This window comes from Pyrgilauda ruficollis, unplaced genomic scaffold (genome assembly GCF_017590135.1).
Source record: "Pyrgilauda ruficollis isolate IOZ18807 unplaced genomic scaffold, ASM1759013v1 scaffold17, whole genome shotgun sequence".
Taxonomy (NCBI): Eukaryota; Metazoa; Chordata; class Aves; order Passeriformes; family Passeridae; genus Pyrgilauda; species Pyrgilauda ruficollis.
The window spans coordinates 2,894,305-2,919,269 of NW_024515875.1; the positions used below are offsets into that span (position 1 = coordinate 2,894,305).

Consider the following 24,965-nt stretch of genomic DNA (forward strand, 5'->3'; position numbering starts at 1 on the left):
GGCTTCTTTCAGTGCTAATTTAAAACAGTTAAACAATTAATAAGAATTCCTGAGATGTTTTTAAGCAAATGAAATCTGGGTGAGGAGAATGGTTGTCTTGTGGAAGTTGCTGACTACCCAGTACATATGAACAGATGATAGCCTCAAATTCCATGAGACATGCTTGGATCTAATGGCATTTGCAGACACACAAAGAAAAATATTGTTAGCATGCAACCAGTTGTTGTATGGGAGAGGGATGAGAACGGAATAGAGAGGAGGGAGGATGGGAGAGGCAAAGATAGAGAAATACCAGAAACAGAACTGTACAAAATGTTTTCTCTAGGTTTAGTTCTCAGGATTGCAGACAGTCTACCAATAAATTCAATAATTGACATACCTCACATGCAGCCACATTAATGTCACAACTATGTCACTTGGCCAAGTGTTTGATTTCACAGACAAACTCTTCCACCTTTGGATGAATTTGTGGATGGTTTCTACTTTTTTTTTTAAATAGTCTTCTTGGCTTCCAACAGCTTTGCTTGGTTAAATTTCCCCTTCTAGCTAAAAAAAGAAATTAGACTGGTCTCTTTTGACAGCTGTGAAATGGTTGCATATTGTGTATGTTATCCTGATAAGCTTGCATGAAATGGAATTTGTTTTCTTTTGATGGATATATTCCTTTCAGCACAATGTCCCCACAAGATTAGCAAGTGCTTAATTTTTTTAGAGACTTTTTATGAGCATGTAATGTCATGTATGCTACTTCTATAGAGCATTATGAATAGCACATGAAGCTGTTTGAACAGCTGAGACTGTCTGAGGAATGTTTCCCCAGTGACTGTGCAACCTGATGTGTGATGATGTGTAGTTTGCTAGCCACAAAGCTTCAGTCGATGGCAAGAACTCCGTGAGATCTGGGCCAAATTCAGGTGCTGTAGAATATATGAACTGGTTGTGCTGGGTCTGCCCTAAAAGCAGTTTGGCCTCATGTTCTGTAATGACAGTGCCCAGATGTGGGTGCCTGGGGACAAGGGCAAACATGCAATAATCCTTACTTTCTTGGGTCCTGAACGTCCAGTTTATTTTAGCTCAGACTCCCTGAGTTCCTGTTTTCTGCATGTATTAGAGCCCACAATGGAGAGAGAGAGGAGATGCAACTTGCACTGAAGACAACAGATACTAAATTGAAAAGCATTGAGGATGAATGTGATTTCTCTGACTTCTTGTATGGTTATGTGCCTGAGCCTCAGCCTACCCTGTGCTTCAGTGCAATGCTATTATTAAGAATAAAATCAATGAATGACAAAGGAGGTGTTCCAAGACAACAGGGAAAAGGCCAAAATGAGTATAAAAGTGTAATAATATTACACATGATCTTTATTATTATAATAGTATGAGATAAAGTGGCTAGCATTCTGCCATTCTTTTCCCCGATATTTAATTTAGCCATGAAGGTCTTTCAAAATTATATTCATGAGAGTCCAGAGAAGAGTGACCAGCAGGGAATCTATTCTGTCTTGAAAGTAAAAGCTTTTGCGAGGTGGAGGTAGAATCTCTGACAAAACCTCTCAAGAATAAATTCAAATGTAAGAAAAATTAATTACTAGAAAAATTAGCAGAGTATTTTAGTTTTAGTTGTTATGTACTGTTTGCCTGCCTGCGTGGTGAAAATTTCAGTACTGGTAGGACCCAATAATTGCTAAGGGAGAATCACAGACTGGCATTGCAGGTGGCAGCTAGATCACCAGTGCAAGCTGGTTGTGAAGCTGTTTGTGCATTGCCAACAGAAAATTCCCCAATGCCTTCCTTGCCTCTGTTTCCCATTCTTTGTCTTCTCCAGGGGCTGCTGAGCTGACTGCATAGGGTGGGTGGGCAGAGAGGGCTCATACCAGATTAGGTTTCAGCCTGGTCTATGAGCTGTTCAAGCTCATCGCACTGCTGTGCGTTGGCAACTCATGCAGAGAAGTGATAGAAAGGTGCAGATAAGGAAACAAAATGGGCAGCTGAACACACCCACAGCAGCTTCTCGTTAGCTCAGCTTATCCCAGCAGGAAAGCTGGAGTCCCAGGGCCATGTTTGCTTTTCCCCAGTCTAGCTGTCCATCAGAATGCTCCATCTCTGGACTTCATCCCAACATCTGCCTGAGCGGCTCTGAAGAGCTGGGGCTGCCAAGGCTTTCAGAGCCGGTGTAGGCAGATCACAAGGCGCTGCCATCTCCACCCTGGTGATCCCTGTGGGGCCAGGAGTCTTCCCAGGCAGACTGGCCCAGGCCCAGGGCACACAGACATATGGTTGGTCTGTGGCTCTGGGGCAGGATGCCAGGGACAGGCAGTGCTCCAGCTGAACCCTAGCTGGAACTCTGCTACTGGTTTGTACAGTATTTTGGCCTCCTCATGTGGACATTTTTCCACCTGAATTTAGTTACCCATGAGTATTTTCAACCAACTTGTCATCACAAGTCTTCAGTTTGGAGTAGGGACAAAGAAGAAATAAGGATGAAATTAATTTTCCAAGTTACAGGAAGCAACTTTAAATTTAGCTTATGGCTCTCCTCAAAGAGCAGGTCTACAATAGATGCTTTTTTCAACTAAGTTTTGTTTAACTATAACTGTCTTTAAACCTGCCTGAAGTGATAATTGTGGGTTCTCCCTTTGACACTAAATTTGAACTTGCAAACAAGAAGAAAAAGGAAAGTGTTCCACTGGAGGTACCACTGGTCAACTGAAAAAAATCTGTAAGACAGCTTTAGTTTTGTTTGAAATTTCCCTATTACTTGTGAAAATTATACCAAATGTGCAACATTAAATAATTAAATCCTGTTTATCTACCAATTAGCAGGAGTTCAATGCAGCTCATCTCCATAGAGAAAGAAAGAAGAAAAAAAAAAAAAAAAAAAGCAAGAGGGAAAACAGTGCCCTGGAAAGGGTTACTTAAATTTTCCCCCCTTCTCCTCAAGGCTGTAACCAAACAATGCTTGTAGCTGTTACGGGTAGGGCCTTGCTTGTACTACTGCAAGACTTTACATAGCATTTAACTGTTTCACTGTGGCTGCAGCAATAATGCAGTATTTCCCTGCAGAACAGTGGGAACTGCTCCAGCTATTCAGAGACCAGAACTGGAAGAGCTGCTAACAAAGGAGGTTTATGTGGAAACCAGCACTATTCCTGCACACTCAGCTCACTGGTTTCTGTCTTCCTCCTCCCCCCGCTTCCTCTTCTTCCGTTTAGATTTTCTCTTGCTTGTGTATCTGTTTCTGAAGTGGCTTAGACTCTTGTCCTCACCTAACCTTTTAACTCCCCCATTTTTTCTCCTCTCCTTATTTCATTTCTTCTTGTGGCTTTTGGACACCAAAGGTAGCTGTGGTAAACAGGTTTGTTTGTTTGTTTGTTTGTTTGTGGTGTTTGTGTATGTGCACAGGCTGGTGGGAATGTCCTGTGACTTGTGTTAACTTACAATAAGGCTGTAGAGAACTTCCATTCCTTAACAGTCTGTCCTCCTCACCCCTCAATACTTATTTTTTACCTCCTTGAATGAGCTGTATCTTTTTCTTATTGTGTGCTTTTCTCTCACTTTTCACTCTCATAGCAAATATGCTCATTCCAGTGCTATCTTCTTCCTTTCTGGCTCTTCTCTGCAAATCAGAAATCCCTCCTGCCCTTCTGCATGACAGAGACATGCTCCTCCAACTACTGACGACTCTTCCCATGTTGCAGCCTTACCATTTCCTTTTTGGGGTTGTTTTTCTGCATGGGCATGTCCAACTGTTTCTTTGTGTTCCCCAGCTTTTGTCTTCCAAGTCTGTAATCCATGGGAATGGTCACTTCTACCATGTCCTTAACTCTGCCTTTCTTCCCTCTGCATGCTGATAGTGTGGCGGATACCTGTAGAATCTCAGTTCCATTTTCAGCTCTCTCCAAGGCAGAGGGTGTACTGTCTGCAAGTCAGGCTGGCCACTGAAAGCAAGCCCCTTCTTTGCCTGAAACAACTTTTTGTAGAAGTCCAGAGTCACTTCCTTCTGATAAAGTGATATGTATGTCTGGGAATATGATTTCTGGGTAAAAGCAAGGTGTGGCTCAGTGATATAACTGCCCTGGCTGATCACGTGCTAGGATCCATGAGCAGCAGGAAAGCTTAGACACTGTTGTTTCCTGCATGTCCTGGTAAGTATAATGCAAAACAGTCACTCAAAATAGCAATTGTCACTTGAAAAATATGACTCATTTTGACACTTTTGAATGTTTAAGCTGTATACCATTTGTAGGGCTCTAATGACTCAGTGTAAAGATTTGCCTGAACAGCTTGTGAAAGGCAGGTCAGTGCTAGAATTAGTCTTGAGTCCACAGCAGCTCTTCTAGGGAGGTAGCCCTCCGTGAAAGGGGCCCCTGAGCACGGTCAGCTGTATTCCAACATAGGGTGAAAAGCACCAAGAAGAGACTTTCAGTACTAACCTGACCAGCCACTGAAAACAGATGCCTTTTTGTCTGGCTTTTGTTTTGAAATGGCCAATAAGAACAGATCACCACTGGCACCATTGTCTGTAATAAATGTGTCTTCACATGCAGTAGAAGACTGTGGTGCGTTGTAAACAATCACAGCACTGAGTAAAGCATAATTGATCACACAAGTGCCACAAAGGATACATTTGCCAAAGCATGGTTTAAAGATTGGGATCTGTATAATAGAGCTGGCACACTTAAGACGCAGTGAAAAGGAGCTATCAGCATTTTCTGGGATGAAATATAGGATGGATTGTCATAAAAAGACTTAACAACCCTTTACTGTTATTGCATTTTCTGCATCACAGTAAAGCTTTATCTGCTGTTGGTCAGAAGGACCCTCACACTGATAAACTGGTATTTTGTATCCTGAGTCTCTGAAAAATAAATGACATGCTTCATCTCAAATGCAGACTTAGTTACTGTTGAGCAGTGAAAGATCTTGCTGTATGCCATGGGTCTTGCTCATTGCTGTATTCTTCAAGCGTTATGTTGGGGTTACTCTGCTAAAATCAGGAACACCAAATTCGGGTGTTTAGAGAGACAGTATGTTGGCATAGCATAAAAATCTGGGTGCTGCAGGAAATATTACAGCTTTCATTGTAATGCATCATAGAAGATGCATTGTCTGGCCATATCTTTTTCCACTTCTTCTTTTCTTCCACCACTGAACAGAACAACTTTTTTCTCACAAATGAAAGCTTTGCTCCTCCTAGCTAAACCTTATGCTGGTAAAGGTCAAGTTAAACTGCTTTGAAACTCTGGGTATCAATACAACTCTTTCTGGTGCAGATAAAAAGGAAGTTTTTTCCCAGACGCAGATGGTTTTGAAAAGTGCAACATAAAAATGTCTGTCCACCAGACAGAGATAAATAATCCAGCCTAAATTCTGAGGCTTCAGGCATAAATGTATAATATATAAAAGAGAGAGGTGGTGAAGATCTGAAAAAACACAGGTGAGGTAGGAAAGCCCATCCTTACTCAGAATGTTTAGCATGATCCCCAAAACTAGTCAAGAGATCAATACAAGAAGAATACTTGTATTTGTGAGCAGGTTCTATGTTTTACTTTCTGCTGTTCGTTTGATTCATTCCAGGCACAAAAGTTATCACTTGGCTTCTTCACCACTTCCTCCTCCCCCTGATTAGAGCAATCATTGGGACACTGAGTTTTGGTTAGCTGCTTTTAGCAGGAGGGTAAAGGGACAAGCACCATGGTGTTCACCTTCCCTCTGTATGTAGCTGTATAAGCAAATTCAGTCTGTCCAGCCTTCTGCAGTCTCCTACAGGAGACAAGCACCCTAGAGGCTGCGGTTTCTCTGACAGGAAGGGGGACCAGCTTCCTGCTTCTTATCTCCTGATGCTCACACCGGATCAGTGTCAGCTGTGGCTGCTCACAGGTGGCACTCTATAGAGACACACCAAGTCAGCTCCACCCAGCTTAGCAGATGCTCAGATGGACTGACCACATCCGTTATGTTCAGGTCATGTTGTCAAACTTCCAATTATTTGGAGGGAAACATCCAAAACTTCCAGTTATTTGGAGAGGAGTACACTGTGCACTTCAGAGATGAGGATTGACTAGTAGCAACAAATGGAATAAAACTAAGCGAAGGCACGTTATGTACATTTAAGCCAAGATAGTATGGAAGAGCTTTTTAAAGGAAGCTCGTTCATTCTATCCACATGAATTTGTTACCTGTTTATCAATCCTGTTCACAACTGAGAGAAAACTGAATTGGCTTTCAGTTGTTTATCTTATCTAACACAGTTAACTGCTATTCTTTTTTTCAATAAGAGTTCTCACAAACCCAAACATATTAACAGGTATGTCCTTATTCAAACAGAAGTCAACTGACTGGACTACTTATAGAAAAAAACCCTCCAAACCTGCCACGCCTTGCCATACCTAGAGTATAATTGTCTGTCCCAGGAAAAGTCTTCTCAGAACAGTATTTTTTTTTCTTTGTTGTCAATATTATATAGCTGAAGATGATGAAAATCTTCAAGAATGTTTTACTTCAGTTTATAGGCACTCTACAGAAGGCTGTGGTGAAATGGCTGCTGGACAAATTACTACAAAATTAATGAATGACACTTTTAAGGTCACAGTTTTCATTGTTTTTACTGTTGTTAGACAGCATTTGATAAACTCAGCAGAAGTCCTTCCTGCCATCATACCAGGAACTTGAGCACCTCCTGTAACAAAGGAAATGATGTTCAACAGATGCTGTCAAACCTTTTGAAACCTTCTGCACCATTTTTGGCACTGGTTTCCAGGAAAATTTCACAAACAACCTGTCCCTTTTGGTCTGACTACTGGCTTATATTCTTTCTCAAATGGATTCTTTGAAGGGAGGCAAAATGCTCATGGACAAGCCATGCTGAAGAAGGATAGGGAGAACTCTCTAAAACCTTACAAGAGCTCCCCAGCCAAGATACTACAAGAAACTTCTGTCCTAAAACTAGAGGAGGGATGGGAAACTTTTTGTCCAGGGGATGCCTACACTTCACAGTTTAATTATTTGTGTTACTATTGAATAACACTAAGGTATCATTTGAAGTATTGTCATCCTTTGAAAACCAGAGAAACAGAAAATATTTTTCAATTAACAATTGCAATTAGTGCATTATCAAGAGGAATATTATTAGAAATAATTATTGTGTTCTTCTGACTTTAAAACATTCACCTTTGTTGATTTTTACAACAGGATGCATGTGTGTATCTCAGCTACTTCTGGGATGGAGTACTGAAATACAGCCAATCCTAACTACTAAGACCAGGAATGAAAAAGAGTAAAACTAGGCAGTTAGTGAAAGACTAGCATTATTCAAATCATTACTTACTCTCAACCCTGCTCATTCCAGTGTTGCGTGGGAATAATTGTGAAATGGTAGGGCTGTTACTAGGAGGCTGAAAGACAGACATTTCCAGCAACACCAAGCCCTGGAGCAATAGCTAAGTATTAGCTAATACATGAGAAAGCCCTGTAATGGCATTTGCTCAATGAAAAAATACATCAAAAGGAGGAAATGGCAGATGAAAATAACCTCTGTTATCTCCAAGCCTTCTGTGGAAAGTCCCTACCTATGAGCAGTATTCATGCAGAAAAGCCAGTGTTCATATCCCTCTGTTTACTTTAACCTCGTGGGCACTGATTAACATTTCATGCCTTTGCCAGGTATCACCCAACCATTTCCTAAAACATTAATCCATCCGCAAGCGAAGGGAAAGCAGTGAGGCTGCAGGAAGTAGGCCAGGGTTTTCACAGGCATGTTGTTCTGCTGCTGGTGCCAGCCCCAGGAGAGGTCAGCGTGCGCACAGGCCTGTGCGCATGCACATGCAGCTGCCTTGTGGGGGTACACTGCAGCATTGACATCCCACACGGGCACGCGGCCAGCGTGGCAGCACAGCATCAACCAGCTCCTTCTTTTTCTAATTAACATTTGTCAAACTTGGAGAGAAGCCCAGGATGCAAAATTTGGATGCAAAATTCAAAGAGCACAGAAGCTGGAAATGTTCACAGACAGGCTCTTCATTTATGCTTAGTTTTTTTTATAGGTCATGTACAGATGACTTACTTGCTCTTACTGTAACTTACAATTGGCAATACTAATCATTTTTTTGTATGTCACAGTGAACAGTAGAGCTGTACTTCAAAAAAGTGGCAAAGTTTAAAGTAGGTGGACATAACGGTTTTCCCTTTCAAGAAAAATTTTTCCCTGAAGTTCCCCCTTTGGGTGGGTGAAGAGGGGAAGGCCTTTAACGCCATCAGCAGACAGGAGTGAGAATATTTTGACCAGATCTGGGAGTGGTTTATAACAGTGGTTTCTCAAACTCATGTGAACTCATCCAGCTTCCTGCACAGCACTCAGCAATGCAAGTTTAAATGATTAACCTGACTCAGTGCTGAAACAATGAATTTTCAGAATATGCTTGAAAGCCACTTTTAAACTCTTGTGATTTCAGTGTTAAGTCACCAACTCTAGAAGGTTCTCTGTGAGAGAAATGGATGAAAAGGTAAAAAAATAGCCCTTTGTGCTTTTTATCAGCACAGCAATTCATGCTATCTGCTGACATAAGAAGAGAACGGGGAGTGGGGTATCATATTTATTAAAGTAAAAAGGTAATGCATGTAATCACTCTCAGGTATCTAAATGGTCTATAAACAGCACCGCTAATAGAGTACCTAGCACTAAGACTATTTCTAATTCCCAGCAGGGCACTTACATCCTAGCCTAGACAAAAGACAGGGAAATAAGACATTGGGTCATGTTATGAGGTTCAGAGGTATTTCAGAGCTGAAGAAACTCTAAAAAGAAATATGCTGCAAGAGTTCCTTTCCTGGAACTTTAAGGAGTACATGCAAGAGAGTGAGCTGGCTACTGATGAGCATTCCTCCACAAAATGTTTCCAAAACCCAAGTGGTCATCTCATACCAGGGCCACATACGAGACAGAACTATTGCAGTCTTCATGACAAGGACAAAACCCATGGCTTCTCTAAACAGAGTGAGCAAATGAAGCTCCTTCATTCTCTCTCTGCACGATTTCTGGGTCTGTCTACAGCCAGCTTCTACTCGGCTTCTAGGTAAAATCTGAAAATGCCTCCATACTGATGTTCCAGAGAACTGAAAATTTTAAGAGACTTTGGAAGAGGACAGCCGTACACAAAAGTTAACTCTTGTGAATAGTCAGTCCTTTCCTAAATCCTCTCCAGTTGAAGAGAGACTCTTTTTATAGAACAGCTTTATGTGCATCCCACTAACTTGGGGACATCTTTGTTTTATTGGCCTTCCGTTCTGACACTGCATTAGATAATGAGCAGTGCAGGATGTAATGTGAACCAAGTGATTTAATTTTAATGTGGCTTCTGCTGCCTGCACTGATTCAGCCATGGACTAATTACTCAGATCTTTGCTTCTCTAGAAGGGCCTTTCAGGCTGCTTGTGACAGGCCTCACTGCTCTCCTCTGCTTTTAAGGAAGATGGTGTGGCCACTTGCCGGATCAGTAAGGCTGCTTTCAAAGCAGGGTAAAGTGCTTTTACTGTCTCAAGGGGCAAATGCCACTCTTTGCCAGATGACAATTAAAGGCCATGTATCACTAATACCAGTGATAGCAACAGAAATGTTCGATTTAAATGGCAGCAGTTTCAGACAGTACGTTAAAAATAATGTAGATCAATTCCAGATAATTAGCTTGCTATTTTAGAATTATTTTGGCACAAAAGCTTTTCTTTTGGAGATTTTTGTCACACTAGAGGGTTTTTTTCCATGCTTGTCTTAACAGATTCACTTCTAATAGAATAAGAGGCTCAGTTCATAAGGGAAGGTTTTAGTTAATTATGTTTGCTGTATTAGCACGAAGGAGGAGTTTTTTTGAGGGAAGTGTTTACATAAACAACATTTCTACAACACAGCATTGCAATCCAAAAGCAGTGAGCTGCTTTGCAGGCAATGCAGAAAGGAGTTGCTTCATCTTAAGTTGAAGTAAAGCCACTGTTAAAGTAAATATGCAGTAGCAACAGCACGTAACAAAGGGAACATGAATAATAACTTTTCTAATTTCAGCTGAACGTGGGAGGATATAGGTAGGCAGCAAAAGGAGCTGGAAACCAATTTCCAGTGTGATTCATAGAGATTTTCAGCAATGGCTTGCACAGGTAAATTGTAATAGTCGACATTTACAGATATCTTTTTGCTTATTTAAATCCAATAGGTTTAGGGCTTTTTCTTTTTTGCCAAATGAAATACTGAAGCACAACAAACTTATACTGGCTCATAGTACTGACTGTGTCAAGTATCTTGACTTTCAGACTCAGAACTGTTTCACTGATTCTGCAAAATACTGCTCACATTTAAGTGAGAGAAATTATTTGTCAGATGAAATTAATAGACTGCAGAAGTTCAGCAAGGATTTTAATGCCACTGGAATTGTACTAATATCGTTTATGGCTCATGAACAACCAGAACCAAAAGGATGTACTAGTACATTAATAAGGTTATTTCTTTGCTCCATACTCCTTCATTACCACTAACATCTAGAATCGCTCTCTACCTACACATTTACTAAGACAAAGCAAGCTCCCTGTTGCCATTACATTCCCAACCCCTTCCTCCTACATTTTTCGTCTTGTTCTGTATTACTCAACTAGATTTGGCAACATTTTTCCTTCACAGAAATCAAAGGTGGGTGTTCTGACACAGGAACAGAAAACAAGAATAATCCAAATCTGGTCCACAGAGCTCTTCTAAATACTATAAATGAAAGCAGCACTTGACCCAATACTAATATAAAGTGATTCTGAAAAAGTGATGGCACATGGAAAAAATTAAGAAAGCCAGGAGTAATTTCCAAACAATACTATTCACCTTCTTTGGTCTTATATAGATTTTGATATTGATGCTGATGTTAGAGGAGTCTTGCAGCTGATATCAGTTTTGACCTAGCCTGTTAGAAAGGGTAATGCTGTATTATTTCAATAGCATTAATTAAATACTTTCTCTAAATGTATGTAAGTGGCAATGACAGACATTTTACCTTCAAGTCCTTTGCAAGCAATTTCCTTTCAGCACTGCAGAGTATCAAGACTAAAGGTTGTCAGCATCATTCTACAGACATTCATGCTACATAACATTCTCCAAAGAAATAGAGACATCTTCACTAACAAGAATGTATTAGTTTATTTGGAAGAGATATGCAGTAAATCTTTACAGCACAAAACTAAACATGGCTCCCTCTTGAGTCTAAAGTGTGCACATTACTTCTTAAAAAAGTACATCTTTTAACAAGCGTCTTGTTCAAAAGGAACAGGAAAAAAGAACATCCTTCTACCGCAACATAAACAAAACCTCTGAACTCACAAAAAAGCAAATGGTAGAAAACTGCATTTTGGGCAAATCAAGTCAGGTTCAAACAATTTTAATAGGCAGCTACTGTGGTTTCTGGAATCACTGTTGCATGCATATCTCTAGTCATATTGGATTTCTCTTTCAGCTTTGACTGGAGCAATGTGTGTTCCATCACACCAATCTGTATGTCCATCTGAATGGTTTCTTGCCTCAATTTTGTTAAGGCCTGTTTAATCTTCACTAGAGGAGCTGTCCAAAAAAAGATAAACAGTACAACTCTGTCAGCCACGTAACACAAAAGCATTGTTTGCTGTAATTTACTCCTTAAAATGGAAGAGTTGAATGAACAACTCTTTGTTGTTGTACTCTAAAGACATGATTGTACTGATACATCATTTTTAATATGCAGAACACTTTAAAGACAGAAATAGGCAATAACAATTTTGCTGTCTTCTTGACATCTAAGAGCTTCATAAAAATGTGCATCAACATTAAGACAGGTTTTTCAATGATGTGTTTTGCTCAGCTGAAAGCCTTATCCCCACAGCTGACTTGAGGTTTGGTAGAGAACTGAAGACATCTTCATCAGGCTTTGAAAATCTTACTTGTGAAAAGCTATTAAAATGTTTTGTGCCTTATATTTTCTAACCCCTCTCTTGCCATGAGTATGATGCTGCTGCATCATCCTGCTCCTGGTAATTGCTCTTATTCTTATTTTAATGAAGTACATATCACGAAATTGTCACCAAGGGTGTGTTGTCTGAAGCAAAAATGTACTTACCACCATCAGTCATACTGCTTCCTTTCTCTTCTGTTTCCTGCTTTACTTTCTCTAATGCTTCTGTAATCTTAAGAGATTTTTTCCTTAATTAAACCAGATTAATATCGAATTTTAAAAAAGTCTCTGCTGAATAACTGCTTTTATTAAAAAAAAATTAACTAATCCATTTTACTTGTTATATAAAGAGGAATGATTTTTCAAACATTCAGAAATTTTTAATTTAACTAAATTAATGTTGTAAAAAATTACAGAAAAAGGGTAACAATTTGACCAAACACCATGGTGTTACTGAAAATCTGTGCATCCCCAATAAAAAACAACAATATAAGTGTTTCAGTGTGATGCTGGATGGAAGAACAAAGGAACCAGTATCTCTACAGATCAAGATTCATCAAATGACCATGCCCACTGTCCTTCTGGAAGCATCAGGTTTGCGGCATGTTAGACTGGAAACCTAAGAAACAGCACTGCAGCGTAAGAAGGTGCAGCAGTCCAGCTTGCTGGCACTGGCACAGGTATGTAAAATCCACATTTGAAGAAAAAAAGTGCATTTCAGCACTGTCCAGGAATTAGTTTGCCTTTGCAGACAATGAAAAAAAGCAAATATATGATTCCAAAGTATAGCCAAGATAATAATTCAGTATTCTTGCTGATAATGTGAAAATATTCCTTCATTAAGGCTTTAATAAGCCTTTTCAGCAACAAAAAGGAATCACTGCTGCATTGTTACTGCATGCATGCAGTGGTAATGGTATTGCCAGGTGGGCTGAGGTCTTGATTGCACACCTGAAAACAGATCAGTACTAATAGCTAACGTGTCTGGTTTACCTCAGACATGCGCCACTGCACCAATGTAGTTTTGAAGGATGCCAGCTAGTAACATATTCACCATTACTTATCAGTCAATCAGCTCCCAAAGTGCACACTGTAAATCTGAAGTCATCACAAAATACTTTTTCAAACTTACTTCCTTGAGAGTGAAATAGAAAGCAGCTCTAATTCTGCAGAATTCATACACTCAGAAATCTTTGCTAGAAAACTCACATTAAACTGCTGTATTACCCACTGCAGCTGCACTTAGTATCACTGTAGGTCCCTTCCAACTCAACTGTTCTGTCTGTTCTAAAACATCTCAAACTTGTTGTACAATTTCTAACACATTCTTGCTGTATGATCTACTTTATGCAACTGCTCTTGAGACTTCATTGTCTAATAAGTAAAGCTGGTTTCTAAAACCCAAACAGAGCCATTTAAAAACTTTGTGAATTGGATAAAGAGTTGAAGTATTTGGATATCGGGCGGTAATTCTAAACAAAATGCCATGCAACACTGAACATGGTGAGGCAGTTAGGAAACAGATGTTTATTTAAATTTGTCAGAGCACCAATGTAAAGGAAAAAAGAAAATCCACAACAAAAAAAACCAGATTTAGGTAATAAGATAATTTGATGTATGAAAAAAATTACTATTGCTTTAAGTCAAATATTGCTTTTAAGTGCCTGGAAGATAAAAATTTCAAACTGTTAATTTTAACTAAAAATAAGAGTTAAGCTTTTCTTCTTCCAAAGAATTTATGGGCATGATTTATCAATCCCCCATAATTCTAGGACACAGGTTATAAAATACAGAACATATACCTTCATTTACAAACTGAGGTCACATTTCAGGAGTTAAAAATCAATGCCAGACTGGATTTAAAACTTAGGGACTGGACTAGATCACCTCCCCCAAACAAAGAATAATCTTTAACATGAGAACAAATCACAGAACTGGTTTCATTAAACTGCAACCACTAAATGCCAACTTTCTGAAGACTGTTTTAAAGTAAGATGTGTTTTACCTCAGAAAGCACTCTAATCCTTTCAGTTACTCCTCCACTTCCCTCCTGGTACTTCTCTTTAGCCTGGAAAAAATCATGTCTTGGCTGTAATGACAGAGCTGAAGAGCTGCAGATAGTTCAGAGAAAACTTCAATACTTGCTCTCATATGTTTCAATTCCAGAAACTCTCCCACAAAGCCCCAGTGAGGTTTACAAATGAGGACAGGCTTGAAACATCAGCCCTCGCAATGACTATCATTCAAAAATGTGAAGCAGTAAATAGTCCAAATACACGCTTGATAAGAACTATGCTTTCTAATCATTTACATAAGGAAATAAACATGAAGAAAATCTGCCATAATGCAGAAAGGATTGAACACTGAAATCCAGAATAATACTTCATCAACAGTAAATTGCTATCTCGAAGATACCTTAACAACAAGGCAAACAGAAGGTGCAGAGGTCAAATTCTGTTAGCATTACTGTCAGCATGGCCACAACCAGGAGGGCTTACCAAAAGGCAGACTATAACGCTTCCTAAATAGGGGATCAAAAAGCTTCTCAGACAGCACTCCATTAACATAAAAACTAAATGAAGCAAAGAAGTAATCAGAGTGCTTTGTGTGTGTTAGCACCAGTACTCAAATCTAAGGGATGAATGTTGGACTGAGACTGTAGTTATTCCACTCCTGGCAGATGTGTGAACTTCACAGGGAAAGCAGAACTAGCAATTTACTAGCTGCTTAAGACTGGCAACAACTATACATAATATTCAGGCAAAACCATGTATTTTCCCCTGCAGAACAGCTGAATAAAAATTGCTAGTTTAGCTTAGGAAGAATATAATTTGACAGCCAATCAGCATTTCCCCTGCTTTATATCCAACAGCAGAATTCATAGATAGCTCACTCCATGTCATCTTTGCCTCTACCCTCACTTAACAGCAAGTTAATACTGGGGAAGGCAACAACAAAAGATCAGCAATACCTCACTCAGCAAGGCTTGTGCTGAACGGTATTCTTGAACCAAGTGCTCCAACTGATTGTTGATGTACTTTTCCCTGCTATTGATCTTTTCCAGTGTTCTGCTGATTTCAGTATGGAGTTTGTCAAGGTAACCCTAGAAAATCACATTCCGTGAGTTGACAGTATACAGACAGTATGCAAAGAGTATCAAAATGATGCTGCAGTTAAGAAAGGCTATGGAAGCCTACAGAGAGAAAAATAATACAGAAATACTGTGTTTAGCCAAGATAAACTATTCCCAATGTGTTCTGGTTTCCCCACCTCCAAAACATGTATTTCAGCCTTTGCTGCTTCATCACTCTCCCCTCTTCAATTAATTACAAGTGTCAATGTCAGTAAGTTACTCTAGCAACAGTACTTGAGAGTATTTGGGGGATTTTAACAGCACCTTCAGATTCTATTATTCTATTTTGTCCTCTGTAGTCAGGATGCACTTATGGTAATGCATTCACTACTGGACCCTGATAGCCCTGTTAATCCTCACACATACAACTCCTTCCCAGAAGGTATTTTGTCACCAGCACTGTCCTTAATGATCATTGTCATATAATTCCCTTTTTAATTTTACAGGAATAGCACAAATAAAATGAAGGGAAAAAAAAAGATCAATTTAGTTCTAAATGCATATCAAATATAAAATAAAAATGCTGACAGATTAGTAAAATATTCTGTACATAGAAGACATACCCTAGTTTCTTTCAGAGAAGAATCAATTTCATCCTTATGCTGATGTATTTGATCTACATGAATCCTCCAATCCTAAAAAAGGCATCACAAATTAAAACACAGGTAAGTACAATTTCTGTCCTTCTCTGGTTACAAAACAACGGCACGTATGCAAAGCAGGGTCAGTTCTCTTTTATACTATTGCCATGTATCATCCTGACACTGCCATGTTCATAGCCAGGGGCACTGGCTCAATGTGACACAATTTATAAATCTCCTAAATGTCACATGTGACACTCAGATCCATAAACAAACACTCACATCCTCACTGACACCATAGTAGCTATGCTTTTTAGAGTCTGATCTTCATGGAGCTATTTCTGCTAGAAACCACTGTGGGCACAAATACTAAAAATATTGATTTTAGCTGCACTAGTTCAGCTTATTCTTAGACAAAATGACTGCTTTTGATGCCCAACACCTACCAAATCTGGACTATCTGTTCTTTCCTTTCTATTTCAGTCATTACTGTTACCAGGAAAAGAATGGAAAGAAGAGGCAGAAATACCAAAACTTAGTTTTGGTAACAGGATACAATTAGAAGGAGCAAAATTATTTTCAGCTTCAAGATCATAGGAGCATACATGGACTCCAGGGTGGGGGCTGAGAAAAGGTGCTGTGAATTGGCCCTGCACACCAGGTAATGAGTCACTAGAGAAAATGTGCTTACATTGTGTTTCACGTGTGCAGGAGACTCATGATCTCTTGTTGGTCTGGTGATAATTGCTCACAATTTGCCAAACTTTGGAGTTTAAATTAAAAAAACAGGTACACAACCCACCTCCACTTCTGTCCAGGACTTTATAAGAAGTTCTAGTTTCTAGTGCCATTGATTAAACCATTAATACTCTCCTGGTACTAGGTTTACATGCACAGCTTAGGAAACAGAATATGTTTTCTGGCACAATGGAAAAAGGCCAAACATTTTTCTCCAGTTATTTCTGAAAGAAGCTAGAAGAAAAAGAATCCTCTTTTTATGTTCATTTCGACGTACTCCTTCATGCAAAGAGATGGTGCATTAAGCGGGAAGCTAGTAAACCTCAGATCCGACAGTGCCTTTAATTTTTCATCTATGTCTTTATTAAGTTTTAATTCCTCACTGTGAGACTCAAGCATCATATTCTCTGCAACAGATGGGCTTGCTGAGGATCACAGTAGAGTGGTTCAAGCCAGGCAATCCTTCACACAGAAAAATACAGAATGGTGTAAGACAGGCAAGCAGCTCAGCAGACAGTTGAAGGTTTTGCCTATTTTTGGCAAGGTAATTATCTTTCATTGTATTCATGTATATGTATTGTATTGCTGTATGAATGCTGCAGATTGCTCCAACACTCCAACTACCTGGGCCACTGCAAATGAACAATTTCAATACTGCACTGACCTGTGTGTTCTACACAAGCTCTTGGAGACAATGCTTATGGCAATGCCAGGAGTAGGCCCTAGGTTTGGACCTGCCAAAGATGGATACCTACTTCTAAGCTGCTCATTCTAGACTCATTGAAATAGGCTATGGAGAGAAATACACAGTTCTATGTAGCAGGCCCAGGGCCTGCAAGGCCTCCTTGGCGGTCAGAAGCCTGAGCTAGGAAATGCCAAGTCACGATGACTGGGCCTTAGAAGCCCCTCTTGTCTGCCTTTGGACCCTGCTTGTCTCTCTGTAAGCCTATAGGTCACTTTCCCCTGACCCTTTCTTTTGGACAGTTTCCAAAACCCCTGTAGGGTATAAAAACCCCTAATTCTGCCTGGTTCGGCAGAAGAGCTGTCACTGAGACCCTTCGTGGAAGACCCCAATAAAGAATCCTGCGGAACCGTCAAACAGCGCTTCTCCTCTCTCTCCCTGCATCTGCTGCCAGGCACCTAGCAAGCAAAAAGAGCTAAAATCACAGAGCTGATAATCACTAAGAGCTGAAATCGCTTAGGCTTGCTTGGCTGCCTGCAGCTGGGAATGGCTTGGGATATCGGACCTGCTCTGAGGCTCCGCTGAGCTATCCTGGCCACGGCTCCCCACCGGGCACAGCCCGGCTGGAACCTGCAGTGACAGTTCTAAGACATGACAAATTTCACCCTGAGACAGTTACCAGGATATGGTGAGCAAAAGCAGTTGAAAAAATGATCACTTCTTTTCACTAAACATTAGGAGAGTTCAGGATGACTAGACCAGGGTAAAGACCTACTTGATTGTAATGTAAAGTTCACCAAGAGAAATTCCATACAATCAGCCTTTCATGTGGTTAAAAAATTGAAGAGTTGAAAGGTAAGATCATCAGCTGTCCTCCAATGAGAAGTTTTAATAGTTGTTAAACTGAGGATATAATTTTTAGAAGTGTGAACACATTGGAAGTGTCAGAGGACTGAAAAAAATCCCCACTGAATAAATATATAGAAATAAGGTGCCTTGTAAGCAGCAGAAAAAAATATGTAATATTGAAAAAACACCTTACTGAAAATTATTGCTTCTAGGGTCAAAGCAAGTGACAAAGGTTCAGACAAGGTAGCACTGGAGAGCCCACTACTCACAGGTCTTTGCATGACAGAAGACAACAACTGCAAACGGAAAGTAAACAGCATCGACTGAAATCACATTTTAATCACTGTATGTACACAAGCAAATCCATTCTTCCTTACCTTATTGTCAGTTCTGACTGTGACTTTCAACTGTGGAAGCACACGTTCCACTTCCAGATTCCACTCTGCTGCATCTGTTGTGGACTGTAAAATCTCTTCTTGCTTTGCAGTGTCATTCATGTTCTGTGTAAAAATCCCAAAGTTTATACATAAAATATTATTGTTATGCAATGAAATCACTATAATGGCTTGCAGTGTTAATATTTATATCCAGAATGATCTAGACTACAGATTAAACAGATTTCTTTAATGGCTTTCTTTGAGTTCATAAAGATTTGGAATTAAAGTATATCTTCTCATCATACTTAAAACTGAAAACAATTAAATTTATATATTAAGAAATTATAATACATCTCAGAAATGGTGTATGTATGTGGGATTAAATATATTCATGAAACTAATACCATGTTTCTCTAGAAGTCTCTGCAAAAACTTTCTTGCAAATGTTCCCAGCAGCCCTTCAGTGATATCAGTTTAGAAACTGGCTGCACATTGTTCTTTCAAAATAATATTAATATACAATATCTGATTCATTTCAGATGTTTGTTTTTTTTCAAGTAAAGACTATACAAGCATTTTAAGATTTAAATCCAACAGACACAAATTGCTGCTACAGATGTAAAAATCTCTCATGAGAGGACTAATGGGTAACAACTTACTGATCTGTACGTTTGTGCCTTTAAAACATTCAGGTCAATATAATTTTCTTCATTGTCTGACTCTTCTTCCTTAAGAGAAGTTTCAAAGCAAGATTTCAGTAATTATTGCACTATCTTTCTCCATAATTTTATTTTGCAGGAGAACAAACCAAGAAGTATTAAGGTCCACATTTCTGAACAAAACAAGACATAGAGAATTTATGATATGGACCTTATGAAGAGACATAGTACCTGGGACAAGCTGGTAGATCAAAGCTACCCCATATTTCCTTCAGAGCTCCATAGTATTACAGAAATAAACCAACTAACCAACAAAACCCAAACCCTAAACCTAAAGCCTCTGACATCAAATGGCCCATTATCAAAAGTTGTATGGTAATTGTATTTTTTATGTATTTCTTGAAGCTCTACCTTAAAAATAAAGCTCCATCAAAACAAAAGCCAAACCACAACCAGACCTCAACACAGTTTTCAAGATATTGTTTGCACAACGTATTTGAAGTTACAGAATGATGCCACATCTTAAGTGTGCAGAATAACACAACTGAAATTGAGGCAATTGCTTTTTTCTTTCCCATGAGACCACACACTCTGTTCACATACTCTGTAAATCTGTTATAGTCTCAAAATCCCCTTCTTCTGTGACTATGATCACCTGAGAGCTCATCACCCATAAGTTATGATGCTTTCTCTGTGCATTAACCTTCATTTATGTATACTGTATTTCATCTGCCATTTTATCACCCAGACACTTCACCCTTATACACCTTGTCCCCCTCTTGACTATCTTTTCCACCAAAGTGAAATTTCATCATATACCTCCTTTCCACACAAATCACAAAAGCTGCAATAACACAGGTCTTAGGGTAAAATCCTTCAAGACTCACTGAAAACCTTGGAGCTTATTTCTCTTTCCTCTACTTTACCCAGTTTTTAACTAACAGGGACCACTATTTTCTTCTGGTATGTCTGACCCCACGTCCCCTGAATACTTGCAAGAAATTAAGACTATATTAAGACTATCTTTTGCTAATGGACAATACATATTTGTGCAGCATTTGGAAGAACACACCACCAGAACAAGAAGACTGGTTATCAGAAGTGAGAAACCAAATTGTGCAGATGTCCTTGCACACCCAGCCTCACTGCCTACTGCTGGCCACCTAATACAGGTTATCCCTGCTAGGCTTGTCTCTGTCAGCCTCATCATTTTTATTCAGAAGACTCAAAACCAAAGAACAATCAGTGAACCTCATTAACACTTAATTGCTGAAAATACTGCTAAATTCAATTATGGATACAGATAATATCAATATACTGGCAGCAACAATGGACCAGGAAAAAAATTACATTGGCATGTAATTAATCCCTGTAGAACTACCAGGGGCTCTAAAAAGTGAGCATCCTTTTGGTATGAACTGCCTGGTAATGTAATACCTAGTAAAGGAATAACACCTCAGTGGTTTTATTAACACACATACATTCCAAAGAGCTAAAAGAACACATTAATTATGAAAATCATGGCCTAGGACAATACCTGAGAACAAACACAGAGGTTCTTTGAAGGATTTCAACTGTGCTTTAGTTAACTGTTTCATCCCCACTTCCCAATTTAAGCAGCTTATCTCTTCACAAGATAGAGAAAAGAGCAGACAGCTGACTGTTTTCCTATTTTAACCCTTTAGTTTAACATCGAGAGTAGATTTATCAGTAGAAAAGAAACAATTCTAAATCTCTGTGTTTTTAATGCATGGTTAGGTTCCACTGCACATAAGAACATACACTCTGTCTTGAAGAGTTAATCTTATCTGAAAAGCAACAAAAAACCCTAAAGAGAATCTGACAATGCAGGAATAGAGCTGCAGGAAAAAAACTTAAACAGCTAATTGAAAAGGCTTCTTAAACAAAGCCAAACAAAATGAACAGTGAATAAATATTTCCTCATAGTTGACCAATACTAATATACCAAATAAACCTACTGCAACATCCTCTTCCAATTTACTAAGTGTTAATTCTGCATCATCTTCTGTTATTTCTTCTTCTTCTGGCTCTTCTGTTGGGTATGCTGGCCTGAAATTAATTCAAAGAACAGCAGAGCTTTTAAACGCAATAAATTGTAAATACCTCTGCAAACAAAACATTTCATGAGAAAAATGGATGACATGGAACATACCTAGACAGTGATTAATTTTCACAACTGAAATAAATATATACTCTGCCTTGAAAGTCTTGTTCATCTTGGACTGTCTTAAAAGTAATGGCAGTACAGTACATTCACACTACAAAGTCATCTAGGAAGTAAATTTTGGGGTTTTTCTCTATTGGTCTAAGCTCTTAAAATTCAAGTGCAACTCACCACAGGCTTATTTGCAACCTACAGTGGAATTTGTGTACCAAAGAGAAGTAACAGTAAAATAATTCCAAGGTAGAAATTACTTTGCTGTATCCATTTCAAAACCCACTAGAGGAAAAGAATAAAATAAAGAACACTTTTAAAGACATTTTCATATATTTGAGATTATCTGTCATCTAATTTGTCCTAAGATTTCCTTCAGATTAAATAAAATTACTCTAGTCTACTTGTAACATGATCACACTGTGCACAACCCAAGAAATTTACTACTGATTGACAGAACCTAAAAGGACATTACATATTTCAACTTAAATATCAGGCTAACAAGGAGTTATGTGTAGGGAAGTAACAACAACAACAACAAAAAAGTCATCAGTTAAATCTTAATCAGCTAAGTCTATAATGGTCCAAACTCAGCCTTGCTGACAACAGGCCAGTTGTGTGAAATTGCATTAGGAATTAATTGGTCACCCTGCTTCAAGCCTAGTTGAATTTTCCATCTCATGAAATGTCAAGTAAAACGTTTTTAGTCATTCCTATGTTTTATCTTACCACTACAACTTACATCTGTTTGCTGGAAAACAATGCATAAGGGAGGATGCATAGAAGTGTACTGTACCTTTTCCAGCTAAACCCAGTGCGTTTCAAGGCTTCTTCAGCTAAACAATCAAGAACATAGCACACTTGCTCACCGCAGCCTGTCTTTAATTTTGAGGGAGGAAAATCCACAGGCCTTCCCTAAAATAAAGAGACAGGCTAGGGTTTACTAATGGCCTAACAACCCGAATTTCCTCAAAGGGAGGTAAGTTTTGTACACTAAAACCAAAGTGTCCCTTGAATATGAGATTTTATTAATGACAATTTACATTCTTCTCCTATGCAGCTCCAGTGAGGCAACAGAAGGAAAAGCAAACAAAGCCAAGGAACAGAGGCAGTGTAGAAGTCTTTAAGCATATGGTAAGAGCATACTCCCAGGTAGCAGAAGAGGCAGAAGCCACAAGGGATCTGGATGGTCAAGCACACAAGTGACAAGGCAAAGTAAGAACAGCTACAGAGAAACTCAAGTATTGAGACTTAACTACCAACTTTGCAACAGTGTCCTGTTTTCTCTAGATTTTACTTATAAAATATTTTAATTTATTGCTGTCATGCAGAATAAACATAGTGGTTTGATATAGTTTAACTCCTTCAGAGAACAGTGTCCTTAACATCATTCACAACTGCACCAGAGTATAATCTTCCATAAGATCATACTTCTTGTCAGTTGATATAGTCTCCTGACCTTTGGAGTTTGGCTTTTTATCTTACTTTTTTTTTTTTTTTTAATTAAAAAAAAATCTCAGTAGTTCCTGGCAGTTTGTACAACCTTTTACTCCTTAAAAGAAAAAGAAAAAAGAAGAAGAAAACATTTACACTATTCTAAACCACTTCCTACACTACAAATTAAGTCATTGACTTTGGCCGGAGCAGGATCACAGACTGTGTAAACCTTCCAGATGAAATCTCTGAAAATCATGCTACTATAAATGAGCAACATATGTGGCACTACAAAAGGTAAGCCTAGTTTAATCCATTTTACAGACTGCAGAACAAAACTAACTGGAATAGTTTATAAGACCATTTTTGTAGTGCTAAAAAAATAGCAAGTAGGTACAGCCTATGTAAACTTCCAATTAACTAAGTAACACAGTACAAACTTACAGCTAGGAAAAGTCTGTCCAGTCCTTGGGACCAGACCCAGCAGGAGAACAGTGTGTGACTGCTGTTTTTTCTGAAGGGAATGCAGGCGTTTGCAACACACTTGGGGAGAGAGCGCGTGTGACACTCACAAAGGAGCGCAGCTGTGAGAGCACGTTTGAAATCACTGCGTTGGGGTCATCGTACTCCTGCGGCTGCTCGAAGGGATGTCCCGCTTTGCTGATCAGCCAGGCGGCGAGCGTGCAGAACATGAAGAACTGCTCACCGGGGTTGGTGGGCAGCGCAAAGTAGTGCCTGTTTGGAAAGGGGGCAAATGTACACATTGTGAGTTAAAGGAGCTCTTACAACGTTACCGGTGAGCACAGGCTACAGAGCAGTTTCTTTACCCAGTTTTCTTAATGAGCAAGCCATCTGAACAAAAATCAGGACGCCTAGTTTCACACATAACCACAGCAGACTAAGTTTTCTACATCCAGCTTGCTTATTTCCAGCTTTGAGTAATTTATTAGTCAACACCAGACTTGGCTGCCAAGTTCCCCAAATCACCTGTCCTTCACACTTTCCTCAAGAAACGCAGGAGGATGGTATTCCTACGTCTGCAAATTCAGCTCAGATCAGGAGCATGTTTTGAACTGATCCTTCCACCTGTCCTTACCTACTGTGCTTTGGAGAGCAATGAAAACTGGATCTGACTTGGATCACACCAAATTCAAATATGTGGTCCTAACAAGAATTCAGTCCATAGAACCAGACCACCCCCTGAAGTATAAATTACATGCACACTGGATACTGGGAACTTCTGGAAATGCTTCCCTTTACCAACACAGCTACTCACTAAGATACACAAAGGTCTGCTGTCCTGCTCCAAACATTCCAGTGGTTCAGCAGCAGGCTAGAACTAATTTACAGCCACTGTGCTCATAGTTGAGCCTCCTTCCCAAAAAGGGGGTAACTTGGACCCCCTTACCAAACCGTTGCTTATAAGAAGCTTAATTCTGGGACACCCTGCAGTCACAGAGCCTGGCTGAAAGTGATGGATGGTTTGAAAGTTATTTGGGCATTTGGATATTGGGAGCACACTGGCCCTGTTTCCCAGGCTTCCTGTCTCCAGCATAATTTAAAAGGCATAAAAAAATTACATATGAAACAAGTATATATGGAATATGAAACCCCAGCCTTAACAAAAACGAGTCCAAGACGCTCTTTGTAAAGGGTAAAAAATATACACACACCATGAATAGCTACCCCGCATTCAAGACATTTAGAGTTATTTTGAACATCTTGGAATTTAGGCAGAGCTATTTTCTGCGGAAGAGGTAGAATTTAGGTAGAATTACTTTTTGCACAGGTACCCGGGCATGCAGATACCCAGTACTTGCCGGGGGCAGGGAAGGTCAAGGGACTATTTACTTATCCCATCTCTGCCTATCGCGGGGCCTCGCGTTCTGAAAGCTTCCAGCTTACACGGGAAGCTTCGCTACTGGCTGGTTCTCCCAGGCACCCGGCCGTGCAGGCCCTTCGCTAGGCTCCGTCGGCCCGGAGGGATTCCCTCCGGCCGCCCTCCGCCCGCGGCCACGCCAGCGCCCTCAGGCCGCGCAGGAGGCGCGGGTCAGAAGCACCTGGATAGAGGCCGCATGTTGTGGCGCCGCAGCGCCTCCTCTTCGTAGCTCAGCAGTTTCAGCTTGTCCAGCAGGTCCTCCATGAGCACGAACATATGAAAAGCCGCACCGGGGCCGCGCTCCGCCGGCACCTCCTCGCTGCGCTCCCGCTCCCCGCGCCGGGCCGGAGCGCCCTCTTCCGCCATCTTGACTCGTAACCACAGCGACAGGGGCGGGCCCGCCCCGCCGCTGAGGGCTCGGGGCGGTGCCGAAGAGGCCCCACAGCCAACCCGCGCGGAGCGGAGTTTTCACCTTTCAGCTCTTCAGGCACGTGAGGGGAGCTGGTCAA

General features: G+C 40.0%; 2 protein-coding genes and 1 long non-coding RNA gene across 4 annotated transcripts in view; 1 reads left to right on the forward strand and 2 right to left on the reverse strand.

The window, feature by feature from the left end:
- CD47 (CD47 molecule) overlaps nucleotides 1–3,943 on the reverse strand; it is a 30,542-nt gene extending 26,599 nt beyond the window's left edge. The window contains exon 1 of the mRNA XM_041464081.1: nucleotides 3,705–3,943. The gene's annotated coding sequence lies outside the window, so the exon portion shown is untranslated. The remainder of the gene's footprint in view (nucleotides 1–3,704) is intronic.
- A 7,197-nt stretch (nucleotides 3,944–11,140) lies between these two features.
- Nucleotides 11,141–24,848, reverse strand: IFT57 (intraflagellar transport 57). Of its 2 annotated transcripts, none has more exons than XM_041464076.1 (11): nucleotides 24,638–24,848; nucleotides 23,150–23,312; nucleotides 21,940–22,058; nucleotides 20,947–21,037; nucleotides 18,968–19,036; nucleotides 18,309–18,431; nucleotides 15,645–15,716; nucleotides 14,920–15,051; nucleotides 13,954–14,016; nucleotides 12,114–12,180; nucleotides 11,141–11,581 (listed from the first exon to the last, which is right to left on the reverse strand). In XM_041464076.1, the coding sequence occupies exons 1-11, from the start codon at nucleotides 24,820–24,822 to the stop codon at nucleotides 11,403–11,405; spliced, it is 1,263 nt and encodes a 420-aa protein (XP_041320010.1). In that variant the 5' UTR covers nucleotides 24,823–24,848; the 3' UTR covers nucleotides 11,141–11,402. The 2 variants fall into 2 exon arrangements, with proteins under 2 accessions (XP_041320010.1, XP_041320011.1); XM_041464077.1 differs by having other exon boundaries at nucleotides 24,483–24,780.
- LOC121351717 lies at nucleotides 12,190–20,882 on the forward strand. Its single transcript, XR_005954826.1, has 5 exons — nucleotides 12,190–12,628; nucleotides 15,650–15,746; nucleotides 16,146–16,323; nucleotides 18,144–18,276; nucleotides 19,107–20,882. It is a non-coding gene; the product is annotated as an uncharacterized LOC121351717 (long non-coding RNA).
- Nucleotides 24,849–24,965: the final 117 nt, after the last annotated feature.